We start from the raw sequence: 20,648 nt of genomic DNA on the forward strand, positions 1-20,648 counted from the left end.
GAGAAGAAAGTAAAAGTGCAACATGTACCATGTAAAAAAAATCTAACTTAAGTTCCTTGCTCAGAACATGTGAAAGCTGGTGGTTCTTTTTAACATGAGTCTTCAATATTCCCAGACAAAAAGTTTTAGGTTGTAGTTATTATAGGACTATTTCTCTCTACCATTTGTATTTCATAGACCTTTGACAATTGGATGTTCTTATTGGCACTATAGTATTGCCAGGCTAATCTCGGGAGTTGATGGGCTTGAAGGCACTGCTTCAAGCATTGCGAAGAGCTGCTGGCAAACGCAGGAAAGTGCCGTTTGAATGAATGCTTATGAGCCTGCTGCTGCCTACCACCGTTAAGACTGCTCTATCAAATCAGACTTAATTATAATATAATAAACACACAGAAATACGAGCCTTAGTTTCCAGATTTGACCATATTAATGACCTATCATTTCGAAAACAAAATGTTTATTCTTTCAGCGAAATACAGAATCATTCCGTATTTTATCGAATGGCTGGTAACATTAAGTCTAAATATTGCTGTTACATTGCACAACCTTCAAAGTTATGTCATAATTATGTAAAATTCTGTCAAATTAACTACGGTCTTTGTTAGGAAGAAATGGTCTTCACACAGTTCAATGAGCCAGGCGGCCCAAACTGCTGCATATACCCAGATTCTGCTTGCGCTGAACGCAAGAGGAGTGGCACAACTTCCCTAGTTAATATTGCCAGCTGACATGAATTTCTTAAATAAATATGCAGGTTTAAAAATATATACTTGTGTATTGATTTTAAGAAAGGCATTGATGTTCATGGTTAGGTACATTGGTGCAATGATTGTGCGTTCTTTGCGAATGTGCTTTTGTGAAATCATCACCCGTTTGGCGAAGTTGAAGTAGGCTGTAATTCAATGATAAATTAACAGGCACCGCTTTGATTATATGCAACGCAGGACAAGCTAGTTAAACTAGTAATATCATCAACCATGTGTAGTTAACTAGTGATTATGTTAAGATTTTTTTTTAATTTATAAAGGTAAGTTTAATGCTAGCTAGCAACTTACCTTGGTTCCTTGCGGCACTCGCGTAACAGGTGGTCTGCCTGCCACGCAGTCTCCTCGTGGATTGCAATGTAATCGGCCATAATAGGTGTCCAAAAATGCAGATTACCAATTGTTATCGCAACTTGAAATCGGCCATGCCGACCTCTACTTTACATCCCCTGCTATATTGTAGGTAAAGAGTTACCTGTCTAACAGAACAGAAGGTTTTCTTTAACTTCTTATGGCTTAGATCCTGCTAACGGGATCGATATGACAACAGCCAGTGAAAGTGCAGGGCGCCAAATTCAAAACAGAAATCTCATAATTGAAATTCCTCAAACATACAAGTATTTTACACCATTTTAAAGATACACTTCTTGTTAATCCAATCAGTGTCCGATTTCAAAAAGGCTTTATGACAAAAGCACACCAAACGATTATGTTAGGTCTGCACCTAGTTACAGAAACACAGCCATTTTTCCAGCCAAAGAGAGGAGTCACAAAAAGCAGAAATGGAGAGAATTAATCACTAACCTTTGATCTTCATCAGATGACTCTCATAGGACTTCATGTTACACAATACATGTATGTTTTGTTCACGAAAGTTCATATTTATATCCAAAAATCTGTTTACATTGGCATTCAGTAATGTTTTGCTTCCAAAACATCCGGTGATTTTGCAGAGAGCCACATCAATTTACAGAAATACTCATAAATGTTGATGAAAATACAAGTGTTATGCATGGAACTTTATATACACTTCTCCTTAATGCAACCGCTGTGTCAGATTTCCGAAAAAGCACACCATGCAATAATCTGAGTACAGAGCTCAGAGACCAGAACAAGCCATACAGATATCTGCCACGTTGTGCAGTCAACAGAAGTCAGAAATAGCATTATAAATATTCACTTACCTTTTGATCTTCATCAGAATGCACTCCCAGGAATCCCAGTTCCACAAATGTTTCATTTGTTCGATAAAGTCCATTTATGTCAAAATACCTCCTTTTTTTTGTTCGAGCGTTTAGTACACAATCTTAACTTACGAGGCGTGGGCAAGTCCAGGTGCAAGTTCAGACAGTCATACAGTTTGTAGAAACACGTCAAATGGAAGTATAGAATCAATCTTTAGGATGTTTTTATCATAAATCTTCAATAATGTTTCAACCCAGAGAATTCCTTTTGTCTGTAGAAATGCAATGGAATGCAGCTAACTCTCATGTGAGCGCGCGTGATCAGCTCATGGCACTCTGCCAGACCCTGACTCAATCAGCTCTCATTCCCCCTCCTTCACAGTAGAAGCCTCAAACAAGGTTCTGAAGACTGTTGACATCAAGTGGAAGTGCAATATGACCCCATAGACACTGTATATTCGATAGGCAATGAGTTGAAAAACTACAAACCTCAATTTCCCACTTTTCATGTTGGATTTTTTTTTCTCAGGTTTTTGCCTGCCATATGAGTTCTGTTATACTCAGACATCATTCAAACAGTTTTAGAAACTTCCAAGTGTTTTCAAGCCAAATATACTCATAATATGCATATATTAGCAACTGGGCCTGAGTAGCAGGCAGTTTACTCTGGGCACCTTATTCATCCAAGCTACTCAATACTGCCCCCAGCCATAAGAAGTTAATGGAAGCCTCCCTAATAGACCAGGTATAATCAGGAATTCCCCAGGGAAGCTGTCTAGGCCCATTACTTGATTCAACTTCTACTAATGACATGCCACAGGCATGAGTGAATGAGTTTGAGTGAAGCCAGTGTCTATGTATGTGGATGACTCAACACTATACATGTCAGCTACTACAGCGACTGAAATAACTGCAACACTCAACAAAGAGTTGCAGTTTCAGAGTGGGCGGCAAGGAATAAGTTAGTCCTAAATATTTCTTAAACTAAAAGCATTGTATTTGGGACAAATAATTTACTAAACCCTAAACCTCAACCTCGTCTTGTAATAAATGTGGAAATTTATCAAATTGACGAGACTAAACTGCTTGGAGTAATCCTGGATTGTCATGGTCAAAACATGTTGATACAACAGTAACTAAGATGGGGAGAAGTCTGTCCTTAATAAAGGACTGATCTACCTTAACAGCACTATCAACAAGGCAAGTCCTACAGGCCCTAGTTTTGTCACACCTGGACTACTGTTCAGTCGTGTGGTCAGGTGCCACAAAAGATTTAGGAAAATTGCTATTGTCTTAGAACAGGGCAGCACGGCTGGACCTTGGATGTACACAGAGCTAATATGAATGTCAGTCTCTCCTGGTTAAAGTGGAAGAGAGTGACTTCATCACTTGTATTGACATGTTGAAAGCATAATAAATACAAACTCCGATTTTGTCCATCAGACTGCCAGATGGTGAAGTGTGATTCATCACTCCAGAGAACGCGTTTCCGCTGCTCCAGAGTCCGATGGCGGCAAGCTTTACACCACTCCAGCTGACGCTTGGCATTGTGATCTTAGGCTTGTGCGGCTGCTCGGCCATGGGAACCCATTTCATGAAGCTCTCGACCAACAGTTATTGTGTTAGAGTTGCTTCCAGAAGCCGCTTGGAACTCGGTAGTGAGTGAAACTGTGGACCGACTACTTTTACGCACTTCAGCTCTCACGACTGAGCTGTTGCTCTTTAGGTGTCTCCACTTCACAATAACGGCACTTACAGTTGACCTGAGTTGTTGAAATGGTGGCTTCATATGATGGTGCCACGTTGAGTCAGAGCTCTTCAGTAAGTCCATTCTACTGTCAACGTTTGTCTACACCTATCAAATCAAACTTTATTTGCCAAATGCACAGAATACAACAAATGTAGACCATGAAATGCTTACTTACAAGCCCTTTAACCAACAGTGGCATTCAAGAAGAAGGAAATATTTGCCAAGTAGACTAAAATAAAAAGTAGTAATAACACAAGAATAACAATAACTAGGATATATACAGGGGGCACCGAGTACCGAGTCAGTGTGCAGGGGTACAGGCAAGTTGAGGTAATCTGTACATGTAGGTGGGATGAAGTGACTATGCATAGGTAACAAATAAACAGTGCGTAGCAGCAGTGTAATGTAAATTATGAATTGTTCAGCAGTCTAATGGCTTGGGGGTAGAAGCTTTTGAGGAGCCTTTTTTTGGTCTTGGACTTGGCACTCTGGTACCACTTGCCATGCGGTAGCAGAGAACAGTCTTAGAGACTCCAGTCACCCAAGTCTTGACAATTTTATGGTCTTTCCTCTGACACCGCCTAGTATATAGGTCCTGGATGGCAGGAAGCTTGGGCCCCAGTGATGTACTGGGCCATTCGCACTACCCTCTAGCGCCTTGCGGTCAGATGCTGAGAAGTTGCCATACCAGGCAGTGATGCAACCAGTCAGGATGCTCTCGATGGTGCAGCAGTAGAACCTTTTTGAGGATCTGGGGACCCATACCAAAGCTTTTCCTTCTCCTGAGGGGGAAAAGGTTTTGTCGTGCCCTCTTCACGTCTGTCTTGGTATGTTTGGACCATGATAGTTCGTTGGCGATGTGGACACCAAGGAACTTGAAGCTCTCAACCTTCTCCAATGCAGCCCCGTCAATGTTATTGGGGGCCTGTTCGGCCTGCCTTTTCCTGTAGTCCATGATCCGATCCTTTGTCTTGCTCACATTGAGGGAAAGGTTGTTGTCCTGGCACCACACTGCCAGTTCTCCGACCTCCTCCCTATAGGCCGTCTCATCGTTGATCAGGCCTACCACTGTGTTGTCAGCAAACTTAATGATGGTGTTGGAGTCGTGTTTGGCCACGCAGTCGTGGGTGAACAGGGAATACAGGAGGGGACTAAGTACACGCGCCAGTGTTGAGGATCAGTGTGGCAGACATTGTTGCCAAGTCTTTCCACCTGGGGTCGGCCCGTCAGTAAGTCCAGGATGCAGTTGCAGAGGGAGGTGTTTAGTCCCAGGGTCCTTAGCTTAGTGGTGAGCTTTGTACTGGGTTTGAACGCTGAGCTGTAGTCAATGAAGAGCATTCTCAGATAGGTGTTCCTTTTTCCAGGTGGGAAAGGCCAGTGTGGAGTGCGCTTGAGATTGCGTAATCTGTGGATCTGTTGGGGTGGTATGCAAATTAGAGTGGGTTTAGGGAGTCCGGGAGGATGAGGTTGTGAGCCATGACCAGCCTTTCAAAGCACTTCATGGCTACTGACAGGAGTTCCACGGGGCAGTAATCATTTAGGCAGGTTACCTTCGCTTCCTTGGGCACAGGGACTCGGGTGGTCCGCTTGAAACATGTAGGTATTTCAGACTTTGTCAGGGAGATTGTAAATGTCAGTGAAGACACTTGATAGTTGGTCTGCTTGCTTTGAGTACACGTCCTGGTAATCCGTCTGGCCCAGCGGCTTTGTGAATGTTGACCTGTTTAAAGGTTTTGTTCACATTGGCTACCAAGAGCGTTATCAGTCAACCAGAACAGCTGGTGCACTCGTGCATGCTTCAGTGTTGCTTGCCTCAAAGCTAGCATAATATGCAATAAGCTTGTCTAGTAGGTTCACGTCACTGGGCAGCTCGCGTCTGTGTTATCCTTTTGTAGCCCGTAATAGTTTTCAAGCCCTGCCACATCAGATGAACTACAGAGCCGGTGTAGTAGGATTCAGTCTTAATCCCGTGTTGACGCTTTGCTTGTTTGATGGTTAGTCTGAGAGCATAGCTTGATTTCTTATTAGCGTCCCGCTCCTTGAAAGCGGCAGCTGTAGCGTTTAGCTCGATGCGGATGTTGCCTGTAATCCATGGCTTCTGGTTGGGATATGTACGTACAGTCACTGTGGGGACGACATCATCGATGCACTTATTGGTGAAGCCGATGCCATTGTATGAATCCCGGAACGTATTCCAGTCTGTGCTAGCAAAACATTCCTGTAGAGTAGCATCCGCGTCATCTGACCACTTCCGTATTGAGCAAGTCACTGGTACTTTTAGTTTTTGCTTGTAAGCAGGAACCGGGAGGATAGAATTATGGTCAGATTTGCCAAATGGAGGGAGAGCTTTGTATGCGTCTCTGGAGTAAAGGTGGTCTAGGATTTATTTTTCCCCTGGTTTTACGTGACATGCTGGTAAAAATTTGATAACCTATTTAAGTTTGCCTGCATTAAAGTCCCAGGCCACTAGGAGTGCTGCTTCTGGGTGAGCATTTTGTTCTTTGCTAATGGCATTATAGAGTTGGTTGAGAGCGGTCTTAGTGCCAGCTTCGCTTTATGGTGGTAAATAGACGGCTACGAATAATACAGATAGTGTGGTCGACAGCTTATCATAAGGTACTCTGCCTCAGGCGAGAAATACCTTGATACTTCTTTAATATTAGACATTGCGCACCCGCTGTTATTGACAAAGACACACAACCCCACCCCTTGTCTTACCAGAGGTAGCATCTCTGTTCTGCTGGTGCTTGGAAAATCCCGGCAGCTGTATATTGTCAGTTTCTTTGTTCAGCTACGTCTTGGTGTAACATAAGATAAGAACTGCTAAAGGTGTCATAGTTAGCCTGCAGAGTTCTGTCCCACTATCCAGGTCTATGCCCAAACAGTTCGCGCTACTACTTTTAAAAGTCCATCTCTCCAGAAATAAATACCTCTGCTGTTTTCAACCAGGATCTCAGTTATCATTGCCTGCGTCCGTTATAGGTCCACGGTCAAACGACCACCCCTCATCACTGTCAAACGCTCCCTAAAACACTTTCTAATCGACCTGGCCCGGATATCCTGGAAGGATATTGACCTCATCCCGTCAGAGGATGCCTGGTTGTTCTTCAAAAGTGCCTTCCTCACCATCTTAAATAAGCATGCCCCTTCCAAAAAATGTTGAACAAAGAACAGATATAGCCCTTGGTTCACCCCATACTTGACTGCCCTTGACCAGCACAAAAACATCCTGTGGTGCACTGCACTAGCTTCGAATAGTCCCTGCTATATGCAACTTTTCAGTGAAGTTAGGAACCCATATATACAGGCAGTTAGGAAAGCAAAGGCTAGCTTTTTCAAACAGAAATTTGCATCCTGCAGCACAAACTCCAAAAAGTTCTAGGACACTAAAGTTCATGGCGACTAAGAGCACCTCTGCTGTCCACTACACTGAGGCTAGGAAACGCTGTCACCACCGATAAAGCCACTATAATCCAATTTCAATAAGAATTTTTCTACGGCTGGCCATGCTTTCTACCTGGCTACCCCCTACCCCGGCCAACATCTCAGCACCCCCTACAGCAACTCCCCCCCTGCCTCTCCTTCACCCAAATCCAGACAGCTGATGTTCTGAAAGAGCTGCAAATTCTGGATCCCTACAAATCAGCTGGGCTAGACAACCTGGAGCCTCTCTTTCTAAAATTATCCACTGAAATTGTTGCAACCCCTATTACTTGCTTGTTCAACCTCTTTCGTATCGTCTGAGATCCCCAAAGATTGGAACGCTGCCGCAGTCATGCCCCTCTTCAAAGGGGGAGACACTCTAGACCCAAACTGTTAGACCAATATCCATCCTGCCCTGCCTTTTGCTAAAATCGTCGAAAGGCCAGTTATTAAACCGATCACCAACCATTTCGAATCCCACTGTACCCCACCGTACCTTCTCCACTATGCAATCTGGTTTCCGAGCTGGTCATGAGTGTACCTCACCCAAACTCAAAAGTCCTAAACTATATCATAACCCCCATCAATAAAATACATTACTGTGCAGCTGTCTTCGTCAACCTGGCCAAGGCTTTCGACTCTGTCAATCACCGCATTCTTATCGGCCGCCTCAATAGCCTTGGCTTCTCAACTGATTGCATCGTCGGGTTCACCAACTACTTCTCAGAGTTCAGTATGTCCATGTCTCTGGCAGTCTCTAAGGGGTTGCCACAGGGTTCAATTCTCAAGCCAACTCTTTTCTCTGTATATATAAATGATGTTGCTCTTGCTGCTGGTGATTATCTGATCCACCTGTATGCAGACGACACCATTCTGGCCCTTCTTTGGACACCGTTAACAAACCTCCAAACAAGCTTCAATGCCATACAACCCTCCTTCCGTGGCCTCCAGCTACTTTTAAATGCCAGTAAAACTAAATGCATTCTCTTCAACCAATTGCTGCCCGCACCCTCCCGCCTAACTAGCATCACTACTCTGGACGGTTCTGACTTAGAATATATGGACAACTACAAATACCTAGGTGTCTGGTTAGACTGTAAACTCTCCTTCCAGACTCGCATTAAGCATCTCCAATCCAAAATTAAATCTATTTCGCAACAAAGCCTCCTTCACTCATGCTGCAATACATACCCTCGTAAAACTGAATATCCTTCGGTGTTCATGTACAAAATAGTCTCCAATACTCTACTCAGACTACATCCAATTTGCTATTACAGTGCCATCCGTTTTGTCACCAAAGCCCCATATACTACCCACCACTGCGATCTGTATGCTCTTGTTGGCTGACCCTTGCTACATATTCGTGCCAAACCCACTGGCTCCAGGTCATCTACAAGTCTTTGCTAGGTAAAGCTCCGCCTTATCTCAGCTCACTGGTCACCGTAGCAGCACCCACTCGTAGCACGTGCTGCAGCAGGAATATTTCACTGGTCATCCCCAAAGCCAACACCTCCTTTGGCCGCCTTTCCTTACAGTTCTCTGCTGCCAATGACTGGAACGAATTCAAAAATCGCTGGAGACTTATCTCCCTCTCTAATTTTAAGCATCAGCTGTCGGAGCACCTTACGATCACTGTACCTGTACACCGCCCATCTGTAAATAGCACACCCAACTACCTCATCCCCATATTGTAACTTATCCTCTTGCTCTAATTGCACCCCAGTATCTCTACTTGCACATCTCACTCCAGTGTTAATACATTGTAATTATTTAGCCTCTATGGCCTATTTGTTGCCTTACCTCCCTAATCTTACTGCATCTTACTGCATTTGCACACACTGTACATAGATTGTTCTATTGTGTTATTGACTGTACATTTTGTAGATTTATCCCATGTAACTGTTTTGTCACACTGCTTTATTTAATCTTGGCCAGGTCGCAGTTGTAAATGAGAACTTGTTCCCAACTGGCCTACCTGGTTAAATAAAGGTGAAATAAAAATAATAAACTGCTAGTATGTGTTAATGTCTCGGCACCTCTCTTCCAGAAAAGACGAAGGACCTGCTCTTCAATGGGACCAAAGCTGTCATGGGGAAAATCTGGAATATAGATGCAGAGAAGTGCTCCGCAATACAGCCATCGGGGTCAGGTATGAAACCTGATGTGAGCCAGACACTCCTGAGGGGACAGACACTGATTGGGCAGGATGGCAGACTACAGAGAACTACACCTGTTCAAGGTAATGAGCTTCTCATGTAAACTGCAACCTTTCACCCACATCTGAGAGTGGGCTGAAGAAAACCACTACTATCAGACTTGGAATCGCCATTCCAACTTCATTTCAGGAAATGATTACTGTTTAGTACAGGGGTGTCAAACTGCTGGTTGTGTAAAAAAAATAATAATAATTAAGAACTAGGGCTGGGACAATACCAGTATCGCACTATTTTTTTAGAGGTAAAAAATAAACACCGCAGACGACCGGGTCCTTCTGTATGTAAATATTGTGTGCCATGGGTTGTAAAATAAGTTAATGCAACTCTGGATGACATGTTTGTTTCAACATTAGGGCTGTTTTTCCTAAAGAAGTTAAATCCACTTCGTGTTTTGTTTCCTTGCCGCGATACTGGTATTGTCCCGGCCCTATACACAACCAGTTGATGTGATTTTCGGACTCATCTGTGACCTTACAGGGGAGTGTGAACCCACAGATACTTGGCTCTCTGTGTAATGAGTTTGACACCTGTGCGTTAGTACATGAGACGGACACTTGCCCACAATTGGGATATTTTGACACATTTCCAGAATGGTCTGTGTGTATGGTTGTCTCAGGTTCAGTGTTGGCTCCAGTGAGGTGCTGTGTGTGTCAGAAGGCCCAGGACACCAGGAGGCCGTGCTCCCAGTGTGACCGCCCAGCCTGCCCCTCCTGCATCCAGCAGTGCGCCAGCTGCTCCAGATCCTGCTGCTCTGTCTGCACTGTCATCGAGTAAGTGACTCCTCACCCTTCTCCTTTCATCCACTGAATTTGCCCTTTTTTTAATCGAGTCAGAGGGAGCATCTCCTCCGAGTTGAGTAAAAACGGCAAACATTGCATCTACTGCGATTTCGCTATCGTAGTGTAATGACCTCAGGAAGTTAAATAAATTAAATAATTTCCATGGTATATGGAGTTCTCGACTTAGTTTATTCTCAACGCTCACACAGGGTACCGTGTGGGCAACGCCAAATCTAATAAAATAAACAGCACTCCTGTGCTGTGCTCCTTCCCATTTACACAAGAGTTCTGTATATAATGGCGAAGGGATCATGTCTCCGCCCTAACAATGAAAGTCGTTGTCCCAAAGGCACGTGACAAGCTTAGGTCCAAAATAAGCCCATAGAAACGCATTGGGATTATTTTGGCTAGAGTGAAACCTCTCGCCCCTCCCTTTGCAACTCACACTAACAAAATTGAGAGGTTACCTCTTCCCCTCTGACAAGCGGTTTCAATTCGCTATTTTCATGAGCGGTTTGGTCCAACAATCGGTCATGGACACTGAAACCGACAAACCGACATTATTTTACTGTAATAGAAAATGTACCTTTCTAACGACACATGTTTGTCTCAACTACTCAAATTGTGCGCAGAGCACACATTACTAAAGCAGGAGTATCAATGAACATTGATTCTGGAAATGTAATGCTCAGTTTGTCACATTGCGGTACTGCTAGCAGCATTTTAGTCTGTATAGTCTGTTTATAAATGTGCAATAAGCATAACACTACTGTAAGGATTTGGCAACATGTTCTCATTCTGAGAAATAAGGTAGGCCTCTTGATTTTTACGTCTGAACAAAGTGGACAGTCTAGCATGCTGTTCAGTTGGAGACGTGTGTTCATAACAATTTAACTGTTCTGCCTCGTTAGCTTGCAAATAGATCCAAGTTGGTTAAACTTGAAATATAAAGATTAGCTGGCTACTCACTAGCACGTTTACTTGAGATTGCGACGTGTTAATTTCCTATAATGCCTGTTACAATAAATTAGTCATTATTAGTGAATGTGCATCATGCATGGTTTTGGTTTTAAATTTGTAACTGGGCATTTTCACAGACTTGCAAGCCACATCAGTGATTATTGCAAAAAAGCAGGTTAAACTAATTTGATCAAATAAATTGATTAGTGAGCCTTATTTACCTTAATTTCACACACCTTGAATTCATTAGGATTATTGCTGACTGAAATCCTTGTATTTGAGCTTTAAATGTACAAGAGCTTATTTAGTAAGTCTATAGTGAGTTGCCTAATTTTTTAAATGTTTAAATCAATGATTTTTTTGGCTGTATCACCCAGCCCTAGACTGGACTCTGCTAAACCCTGCATAACTGGTACATGTGTGCTGACAACACAGGTGCAACTTTCCATGAGGGTACCTATGATGGTATGCAGTATTTTATGATTTAAGCATGCAGTGCAGAGCATCTAATGTCTCTTGCACTTTATTTAGCCTGTTACTCATTGTTTTCTCTTTATCCTCCTCAGCTACAGTGGACAGTATGATCAAGTGCTGTGCTGTGGCTGCGCATCATAATCAAGGATCAAGGATTGTTTTTATATATTTTAGTTGTCATTTCTCATTAAATGTTAACTCTCAAATGTTATACATGTGTATCTTTGTATATATGTAGTTTGTGGAATAAATACTTTGCTTGCTTCTTTGCTTGTCATGCACAGTTTACATAGAGCTCTCATGAATGTTCAATATCAATCATGACTTCTTATGCTGCCCGTAACAGAAGTGTATGTAGATCAAGGTTCCACCAAGTAATCTTGTGGACCAGCAGGTGGCAGTGTACATCAAGGCCTGATTTCAGACATAGCTGGGAAAAGATTCCTGTGACAGCTAAATACACTGGCAACACTTTCTTTTTTTTTTTCTTGCCTTCAATCAGTGACTGATTTCAGGGTCACTTATTATGCTCTGGGTAATTGTTCAGTTGTGGACATACCCGGATGTGCAGATTACCAGTCTAACAGGATTCAGTCATGTCACCCAGGCCCTAGCCTACTCCCTTGGACACTTGTGTAAATCATAATGGATTGTAATACTCTAAAACCTGACTAAGGCACTAAAGCCAGTGCAAAATACACCTGCTAAATCTTGACTGGAACCTCAAATGCGGTCATATTACTCCAGTATTAGCATCTACGCTGGCTTCCTGCTAAGGCTGATTTCAAGGTTTTACTGGTAACTTAAAGTATTTCATGGACTTGCTAAGATTTGGTCCTGCCCTACATATACTTACTCTACGGTTATAGATGCAGGCCTCATTGTTCCTACAATTTCTAAGCAAACAACTGGAGACATGGCTTTTTCCTATAGAGCCTCTTTCTTATGGAATGTTCTGCCGATCCATATGAGAGAGACACTGTCTCAACCTTTAAATTAAAGCTCCGGGATGCTGGCCTTCTAGGCAAAGTTGCAAAGAAAAATCTCTCGGACTGGCCACTAAAAATAAAATATTAAGATGGGCCAAAGAACAGACACTGGACAGAGGAACCCACAAATGATGATGCTCCAGATACTCAACTAGTCTAAAGCATGCCAGTTTTATTGCTTCTTTAATCAGAACACAGTTTTCAGCTGTGCTAACGTAATTGCAAAAGAGTTTTCTAATGACAAATTAGCCTTTAAAATGGTCAATTGGATTAGCTAACACAACCTGCCATTGGAACACAGGAGTGAGGGTTGGTGATAATGGGCCTATGTAGATATTCCATTTAAAAAATCTGCCGTTTCTAGCAGAAACGGCAATAGTCACGACATTAACGATGTCTACACAGTATTTCTGATCAAGTTATTTAAATGGACAAAAAAATGCTTTTCTTTCAAAAACAAGGACATTTCCAAGTGACCTCAAACTTTTGAACGTGTGTGTGGAAGCCACTTGAAATGAGTGGATTCGGCTATTTCAGCCACACCCGTTGCGGACAGATATAAAATCAAGCACACAGCCATGCAATCGCCATAGGAAACATTGGCAGTAGACTGGCCTTACTGAAGAGCTCAGTGACTTTCAATGTGGCACTGTCATATGATGCAACAATTCAGTTCATCAAATTTCTGCCCTTCTAGAGCTGCCCCGGTCAACTAAGTGCTGTTGTGAAGTGGGAAGTCTAGGCGTAACAATGGCTCAGAAGTGAAGTGGTAGGTCACACAAGCTTACAGAATGGGACCGCCAAGTGCTGAAGCGCGTAAAAATCGTCTGTCCTTGGTTGCAACACACTGCTGAGTTTCAAAAACGTCCGGGAGCTTTATGAAATGGGTTTCCATGGACGAGCAGCCACATACAAGCCAAAAATCACCATGACAAGTGTCTGCTGGAGTGGTGTAAAGCTCGCTGCCATTGGGCTCTGGAGCAGTGGAAATGTGTTCTCTGGAGTGATTGTCGGCTAATGGGGATCCTAATAAATCAAATTAATCATGCTTCACCATCTGGCATATCGAAGGATGAATTTGGGTTTGGCGGTGCCAGGAGAACACCACCTGCCCAAATGCATAGTGCCAACTGTAAAGTTTTGTTCGGGCTAGGCCCCTAAGTTCCAGTGAAGAGATCTTGAAGCTACAGCATACAATAACATTATAGACGATTCGGTGCTTCCAACTTTGGCAGCCATTTGGGGAAGGCCCTTTCCTGTTTCAGCATGACAATGCCCTCGTGAACAAAGCGAGGTCAATACAGAAATGGTTTGTCGAGATCGGTGTTGAAGAACTTGACTGGCCTGCACAGAAGAGTATTGACTTCAACCCCATCGAACACCTTTGGGATGAATTGGAACCCGACTGCGAGCCAGGCCTAATCGCCCAACCTCACTAATGCTCTTGTGGCTGAATTGGAAGCAAGACCTCGCAGCAATATTCTAGCATCTAGTGGAATGCCTTCCCAGAAGAGTGGAGACTGATATGTAAGCAAAGGGAAGACCAACTCCATATTAATGCCCATGATTCTGTTATGAGATGTTTGACTAGCCCATACTTTTGATAATGTAGTGTATCTACCTGAAATGACATTATCTAAGTGATTGATATATTGTATTCAGCAGTCATAAAAGTATGCCTTATTTACTTTGAAGAACTACAAAATAGTGAATATCAGACCGCATAGGCAGCAGCTCTATAGAGATGAGATGACTTGGAATGAAATAGTCATCAAATAAAACAAATGTAATATACACAACTAAAACATTGGAATAAAGTAATGTGAATAAATGATTGTTAATAAGTGAAGCAGAAATGGGTAGTCACTACCATCATTGGACTTTTATTGTTTTATTCTGTGTTACAGCATTCAACCCACAAAATGCATTTAATGTTTAAAAAATTATTTTGTACAAACTGGCTGGTTCAAGACCTGAATGCTGATAAACTGACAGCTGTGGTATATCAGACCGCATACCACAGGTATGGCAAAACATTAATTTTTACTGCTCTAATTACGTTGGTAACCAGTTTATAATAGCAATAAGGTACCTCGGGGATTTGTAAAAAGGAACGTCCCTTTTTCAGGACTCTGTCTGCCAAAGATAATTAGTAAAAATCCAAATAACTTCACAGATCTTCATTGTAAAGGGATTAAACACTTTTTCCCCATGCTTGTTCAATAAACCATAAACAATTAATGAACATGCACCTGTGGAACGGTTATTACGACACTAACAGCTTATAGACAGTAGGCAATTAAGGTCACAGTTATGAAAACGTAGGACACTAAAGAGGCCTTTCTAATGACTCTGGAAAACACCAAAATAAAGATGCCCAGGGTCTCTGCTCATCTGTGTGAACGTGCCTTAGGCATGCTGCATGAAGGCATGAGGACTGCAGATGTGGCCAGGGCAATAAATTGCAATGTCCGTACTGTGAGACGCCTAAGACAGGGAGACAGGACGGACAGCTGATCGTCCTCGCAGTGGCACATCACGTGTAACAACATCTGCACAGGATCGGTACATTCCCTCCATCAGTGCTCAGACTGTTCGCAATAGGCTGAGAGAAGCTAGACTGAGGGCTTGTAGGCCTGTTGTAAGGCAGGTCCTCACCAGACATCACCGGCAACAACATTGCCTATGGGCACAAACCCACCGTCGCTGGGCCAGACAGGACTGGCAAAAAAGTGCTCTTCACAGACGAGTCGCGGTTTTGTCTCACCAGAGGTGATGGTCGGATTCGCGTTTATCGTCGAAGGAATGAGCGTTACACCGAGGCCTGTACTCTGGAGCTGGATCGATCTGGAGGTGGAGGGTCCATCATGGTCTAGGGCGGTGTGTCACAGCATCATCGGACTGAATCTTGTTGTCATTGCAAGCAATCTCAACACTGTGCGTTACAGGGAAGACATCCTCCTCCCTCACGTGGTACCCTTCCTATAGGCTCATCCTGACATGACCCTCCAGCATGACAATTCCACCAGCCATACTGCTCGTTCTGTGCGTGATTTCCTGCAAGACAGGAATGTCAGTGTTCTGCCATGGCCAGTGAAGAGCCCTGATCTCAATCTCATTGAGCATGTCTGGGACCTGCTGTATTGGAGGGCTAGGGCCATTCCCCACAGAAATGTCCAGGAACTTGCAGGTGCCTTGGTGGAAAAGTGCAGTAACATCTCACAGCAAGAACTGGCAAATCTGGTGCATCCATGAGGAGGAGATGCACTGCTGGACTTAATGCAGCTGGTGGCCACACCAGATACTGACTGTTCCTTTTGATTTTAACCCCTCCTTTGTTCAGGGACACATTAATCAATTTCTGTTAAGTCACATGTCAGTGAAACGTATTCAGTTTATGTCTGTTGTTGAAACTTGTCATGTTCATACAAACATTTACACATGTTAAGTTTGCTGAAAATAAATGCAGTTGACAGGGAGAGGACGTTTCTTTTTTTTGTTGCTGAGTTTGGTATATGGCCAATATACCATGGCTAAGAGCTGTATCCAGGCACACTCCACCTTGTGTCATACATAAGATCACCACTTAGCCATGGTATTTTGGCCATATACCCCACCCCCTCGTCTCTTATTAATTAATTATACCATGGCATTGTTGAATACTCGTTTCTGATTGGCTTGAAGGGAATTCTAGAGCGTGCATTATTTCCTTATAACCCATGGTATATTTGCGCAGTAGAATTCAATGGATATGGTTCATTCTTACATGTTCTATATTTGAGCTGCTTTTGAAAGCAATAGTCGAAATGAAAACATTATTGGCATTGTTGAATTTTATTTTCATAATAGCAAGCCAGGACTGATGGTTTGGTTAGCTAAACTAGCAAGTTTGTTTGTTTGGTTACCAAGGCAACTACTGTCGCTATCTAGTAAACTTGCTAACTACTTCAGTGGATATTGAACACATTTCTAGCGGCAAATGTGTTCAATTATAGCCATTGTATTAAAGGGATAATCAACACGTGGCTGTGCGTTCTCTGAAAAATAATGCAACTCCGTGCAACTGCTAGCGCGTCGTGGAACACACCTTCCACGTTGTTCATTATTTTCCATAGAACGCATAGATCCTCTTGATTATCCCTTACATAATCGAACTGAAAGCACTAATCCCTCAACACTAGTTAACGGTAAGGCACTGGAGTGATGAACCACTCTTGCTGTCTCTGCCTGGCCGGATCCACTCCACTGGGATTTTCTGCCTCTGAGTCACTGGCCTTGCTCACGCTATCCCATGCCGTCCCTAATATTCCATGCCGTCCCTCACTTCATGCCAGGCTTTTTTCGCTATACTCAATTTGAGTGGGTTGAGTCACTGGCTTGATCGTCCTGTCCAGGTATGCGCTCCTCATGCTTGTGCGGTGGGGGAGATATTTGTGGGCCCCAGAAATCCAAATCAAATTTTATTGGTCACATTTAGCAGATGTTATTGGAGGTGTAGCGAAATGCTTGTATTTTTAACAAAAACATTACTGGGCTAATAATGTAAGAAATAACACACCGGGCCTACTCTTTACTCTGTATTTCTCAATGATGTTGCTCTTGCTGCTGGTGATTCTCTGATCCACCTCTACACAGACAACACTATTCTGTATACATCTGGCCCTTCTTTGGACACTGTGTTAACAAAACTCCAAACAAGATTCAATGCCATACAACACTCCTTCCGTGGCTTCCAACTGCTTTTAAATGCTAGTAAAACTAAATGCATTCTCTTCAACTGATTGCTGCTCGCACCCTCCCGCCTGACTAGCATCACCAAAGGCCATATACTGCCCACCACTGCAACCTGTATGCACTCGTTGGCTGGCCCTTGCTACATATTCGTCGCCAAAACCACTGGCTCCAGGTCATCTATAAGTCTTTGCTAGGTAAAGCCCCGCCTTATCTCAGCTCACTGGTCACCATAGCAACACCCACCCGTAGCACGCACTCCAGCAGGTATATTTCACTGGTCATCCCCAAAGCCAACACCTCATTTGGCCGCCTTTCCTTTCAGTTCTCTGCTGTCAATGACTGGAATGAATTGCAAAAATCACTGAAGCTGGAGACTTATACCTCCCTCTCTAACTTTAAGCATCAGCTGTCAGAGAAGCTTACCGATCACTGTACCTGTACACAGCCCATCTGTAAATAGCACACCCAACTACCTCATCCCCATATTATTATTTTTTAAATTTTTTTTGCTCTGTTGCACCCCAGTTTCTCTTCTTACACATCATCATCTGCACATCTTTCGCTCCAGTGTTAATGCTAAATTGTAATTATTTTGCCTCTATGGCCTATTTATTGCCTTACCTCCCTAATCTTACCACATTTGCACACACTGTACATAGACTTTTCTATTGTGTTATTGACTGTACGTTTGTTTATCCCATGTGTAACTCTGTGTTGCTTTTGTCACACTGCTTTGCTTTATCTTGGCCAGGTCGCAGTTGTAAATGAGAACTTGTTCTCAACTGGCTTACCTGGTTAAATAAAGGTGAAATAAAATAAAAAGTGCTCCCTATAATTATCCTGTCTGTCTCTCTCAGTCTCCCCTCCCGGAGGACCTGAGCCTTAAGACCATGCTTCAGGCCTACCTGACCCTACCTGGCCTGACAACTCCTGGCTGTCCCTCCTGGCTGTCCCTGTCCCCAGTCCACCTGATTGTGCTGCTGATCCAGTTTCTGTTGTTCTGCCTGCGGCTATGGAACCCTGACCTGTTCACCCGACGTGCAACCTTGTCCCGGACTTGCTGTTTTGACTTTCTATTTCTCTCTCGCTCGCCCTCTCTACCAGACAAGCTGCCTCGACCTCTGAATGCTCAGCTATGAAAAGCCAACTGACATTTACTCCTGAGGTGTTGACCTGTTGCACCCTATGTAACCACTGTGATTATTTGACCCTGCTGGTCATCTATGAACGTTTGTTCTTCAAGATATTCAACCTAGCCTTAATGGCCACGTACTCTTATAATCTACACCCTGCACAGCCAGAAGAGGGCTGGTCCTCTAGGTTTCTTCCTAGGTTCGTCCTAGCCACTGTGCTTCTACATCTGCAACGCTTGCTCTTTGGGGTTGTAGGCTGGGTATCAGTATAAGCACTTTGTGACAACTGCTGATGTAAAAAGGGCTTTAAAAATCTATGTGATTGAATTTGATAGGCCAGATGGAATTATCACCATATTGCTTATCAGAGACGACAGTGGTGCCACTTCTGTATAGATTTTTACCTATCTAATCCTTTGTTCACCTCAAGTACTTTGGGGGTTCATCAGTCGAAGCACATTTGTTGGAAAATAAATCTTCAAAAACTGGCAACACATCACTGGAAGTAGGCTGCTGGGGCTGTCTCAAGTTAGGCGTGGGTCAAATATTAGCCATCCTAGTAAACACATTGCAGAGTGTACATGCCTGGCTGTCATCTGAAACATTTACTTGGATTATTCTCTGTTCATTTATTATAAGGTGGATGCCAGAGCTGGGGTTATTCTCCCTTTGCTCACTCTGAACTCTGTAATGGCATTGTGTTAATGCACTCTTAAAATGGGAACGTGCAGCTGTCAGGGTTCAACACATCCCCACATCTGTCACTCTAATGTAACTCTGAAGTTCACAGTTTTCCTCCTGAGATTGTTCCTCTCCCCCTAGCATATGTATGGGGCCCTATGAGGAGAAGAGGCCGACTGGTCAGGCATGGACACCAACTGCAGTGGGAGCATGTGGCTTTGTCTTTCACCCATTCTTTTGGGGACCAGCTGTGCCCGGAGTGCGAGCGCCGAGCACAGCGATGCTACTGCTATAAATATGCGTCAGTGAGTGAGTGACAGCTGTGCAGTGGACCAAGGACACACTGTCTTGGCACTCCACGGACGAGTCACTCCAAACAAGGCAACCCCAGCATGACCTGAACACCAGTGATATATATCCAACTGTCTAGCTAATTGTCATTCATGTATTCAATTTCATAATGTAAGTTATGTATTGCAGAAGCATTTGAATGAAGCCAAACCAATTCTGTGACAAAATAAAATGAAATGTAACTGAGAAAAATATTTTACGACAATGTCTATTTTTATTGTTACTGTTTCTGAGAGCAGTGTGATGCTGAGTCGATGTAAGTGAAAATCATGTCTATACCGCAGACTATATAGAGAAACGAGGCTGGGTTTTTGTACCAAGCTGTTTGTTTCTTTGTGTGTGTGTGCCCTTTTCAAGTGTTACCACCTGTCTTTTGTTAAGAAATAAATAAATAAACATGGACCACACCAGCTGTCCCTGGCAGTCCGTTCAGAGGTCAAGGGCTCCCACCGCTGGCCTTGTGAGGTGGTGGACACTTACAACTTTCATCTCAACAACTTCCTCCAAGTCTGCCTCTAAACTGGGGAATAAATAAATACAGAGAGGATTGTAGAGGTCCAAAACCATCTAAATGTACCAGGCTTAAAAGCCTTGGAAAGGAATGTTTTCAATATTCCATGATTTAACTCAGAGCCCACATCACAGCCCTGACATCTAGCAGTTAATCCTTATCACATGGACCATACTTTCCATACTCAGGTTTGGTTCATGTAGAAATCCATGTGATGGCCAAGTGCAGATATAACATGCTGATAGTGATGTGAATACCCTGAGAACTGAAGAAATGTTTACAGTGTGAGGTCCCTTATTTACTGGGAGGTAGTGGAGGCCGTTTGGTGTTTTTGAATGATCTTGGGAGGACATTGTTTTCTTTGTGCTGTGGTTGGCTGGCCAGTGCGGGCGGCAGTGTTGTCTGTTTGTGCATAAAGTTAGTGCTCGGAAGTGGGAGCAGACAGAGTGCCTGAGCTACTACCCAGTGGCTGGATGAGGCCAAGGATGGGGCTGTAATTCAGGGTTGGGGGTGGGTGGATGCTGCCTTGTCTATGCACCACAGAATTGATGTGCTGGGGAGAGTAGTGGGAACTCCCAACCCATCCCCGAATGCATAGCAGAGTAGCTTTGCAGTGGGGGAATAATTAATACCCCTCCGCAAAGAAAATTACCAGTGAATTGACATGGAAATACCCATTAGACATGCATTTTTTTGTTT

At 43.4% G+C, this 20,648-nt stretch overlaps 1 protein-coding gene across 5 annotated transcripts in view; it reads left to right on the forward strand.

Moving 5' to 3' along the window:
* The window catches only part of LOC112261839 (apoptosis regulatory protein Siva), a 22,373-nt gene extending 2,743 nt beyond the window's left edge, over positions 1–19,630 (forward strand). The window contains exons 2-4 of one of the 5 annotated variants that reach the window (XM_042330049.1): positions 9,169–9,360; positions 9,927–10,107; positions 18,131–19,630. In XM_042330049.1, the coding sequence (XP_042185983.1) occupies positions 9,169–9,360; positions 9,927–10,107; positions 18,131–18,152 (395 nt within the window). In that variant the 3' untranslated portion in view covers positions 18,153–19,630. The other 4 variants (XM_042330048.1, XM_024437463.2, XM_042330046.1 and 1 more) reach the window with 4 other exon arrangements.
* The last annotated feature ends 1,018 nt before the right edge of the window (positions 19,631–20,648 follow it).

The sequence above is a fragment of the Oncorhynchus tshawytscha genome, linkage group LG11, assembly GCF_018296145.1.
Source record: "Oncorhynchus tshawytscha isolate Ot180627B linkage group LG11, Otsh_v2.0, whole genome shotgun sequence".
Taxonomy (NCBI): Eukaryota; Metazoa; Chordata; class Actinopteri; order Salmoniformes; family Salmonidae; genus Oncorhynchus; species Oncorhynchus tshawytscha.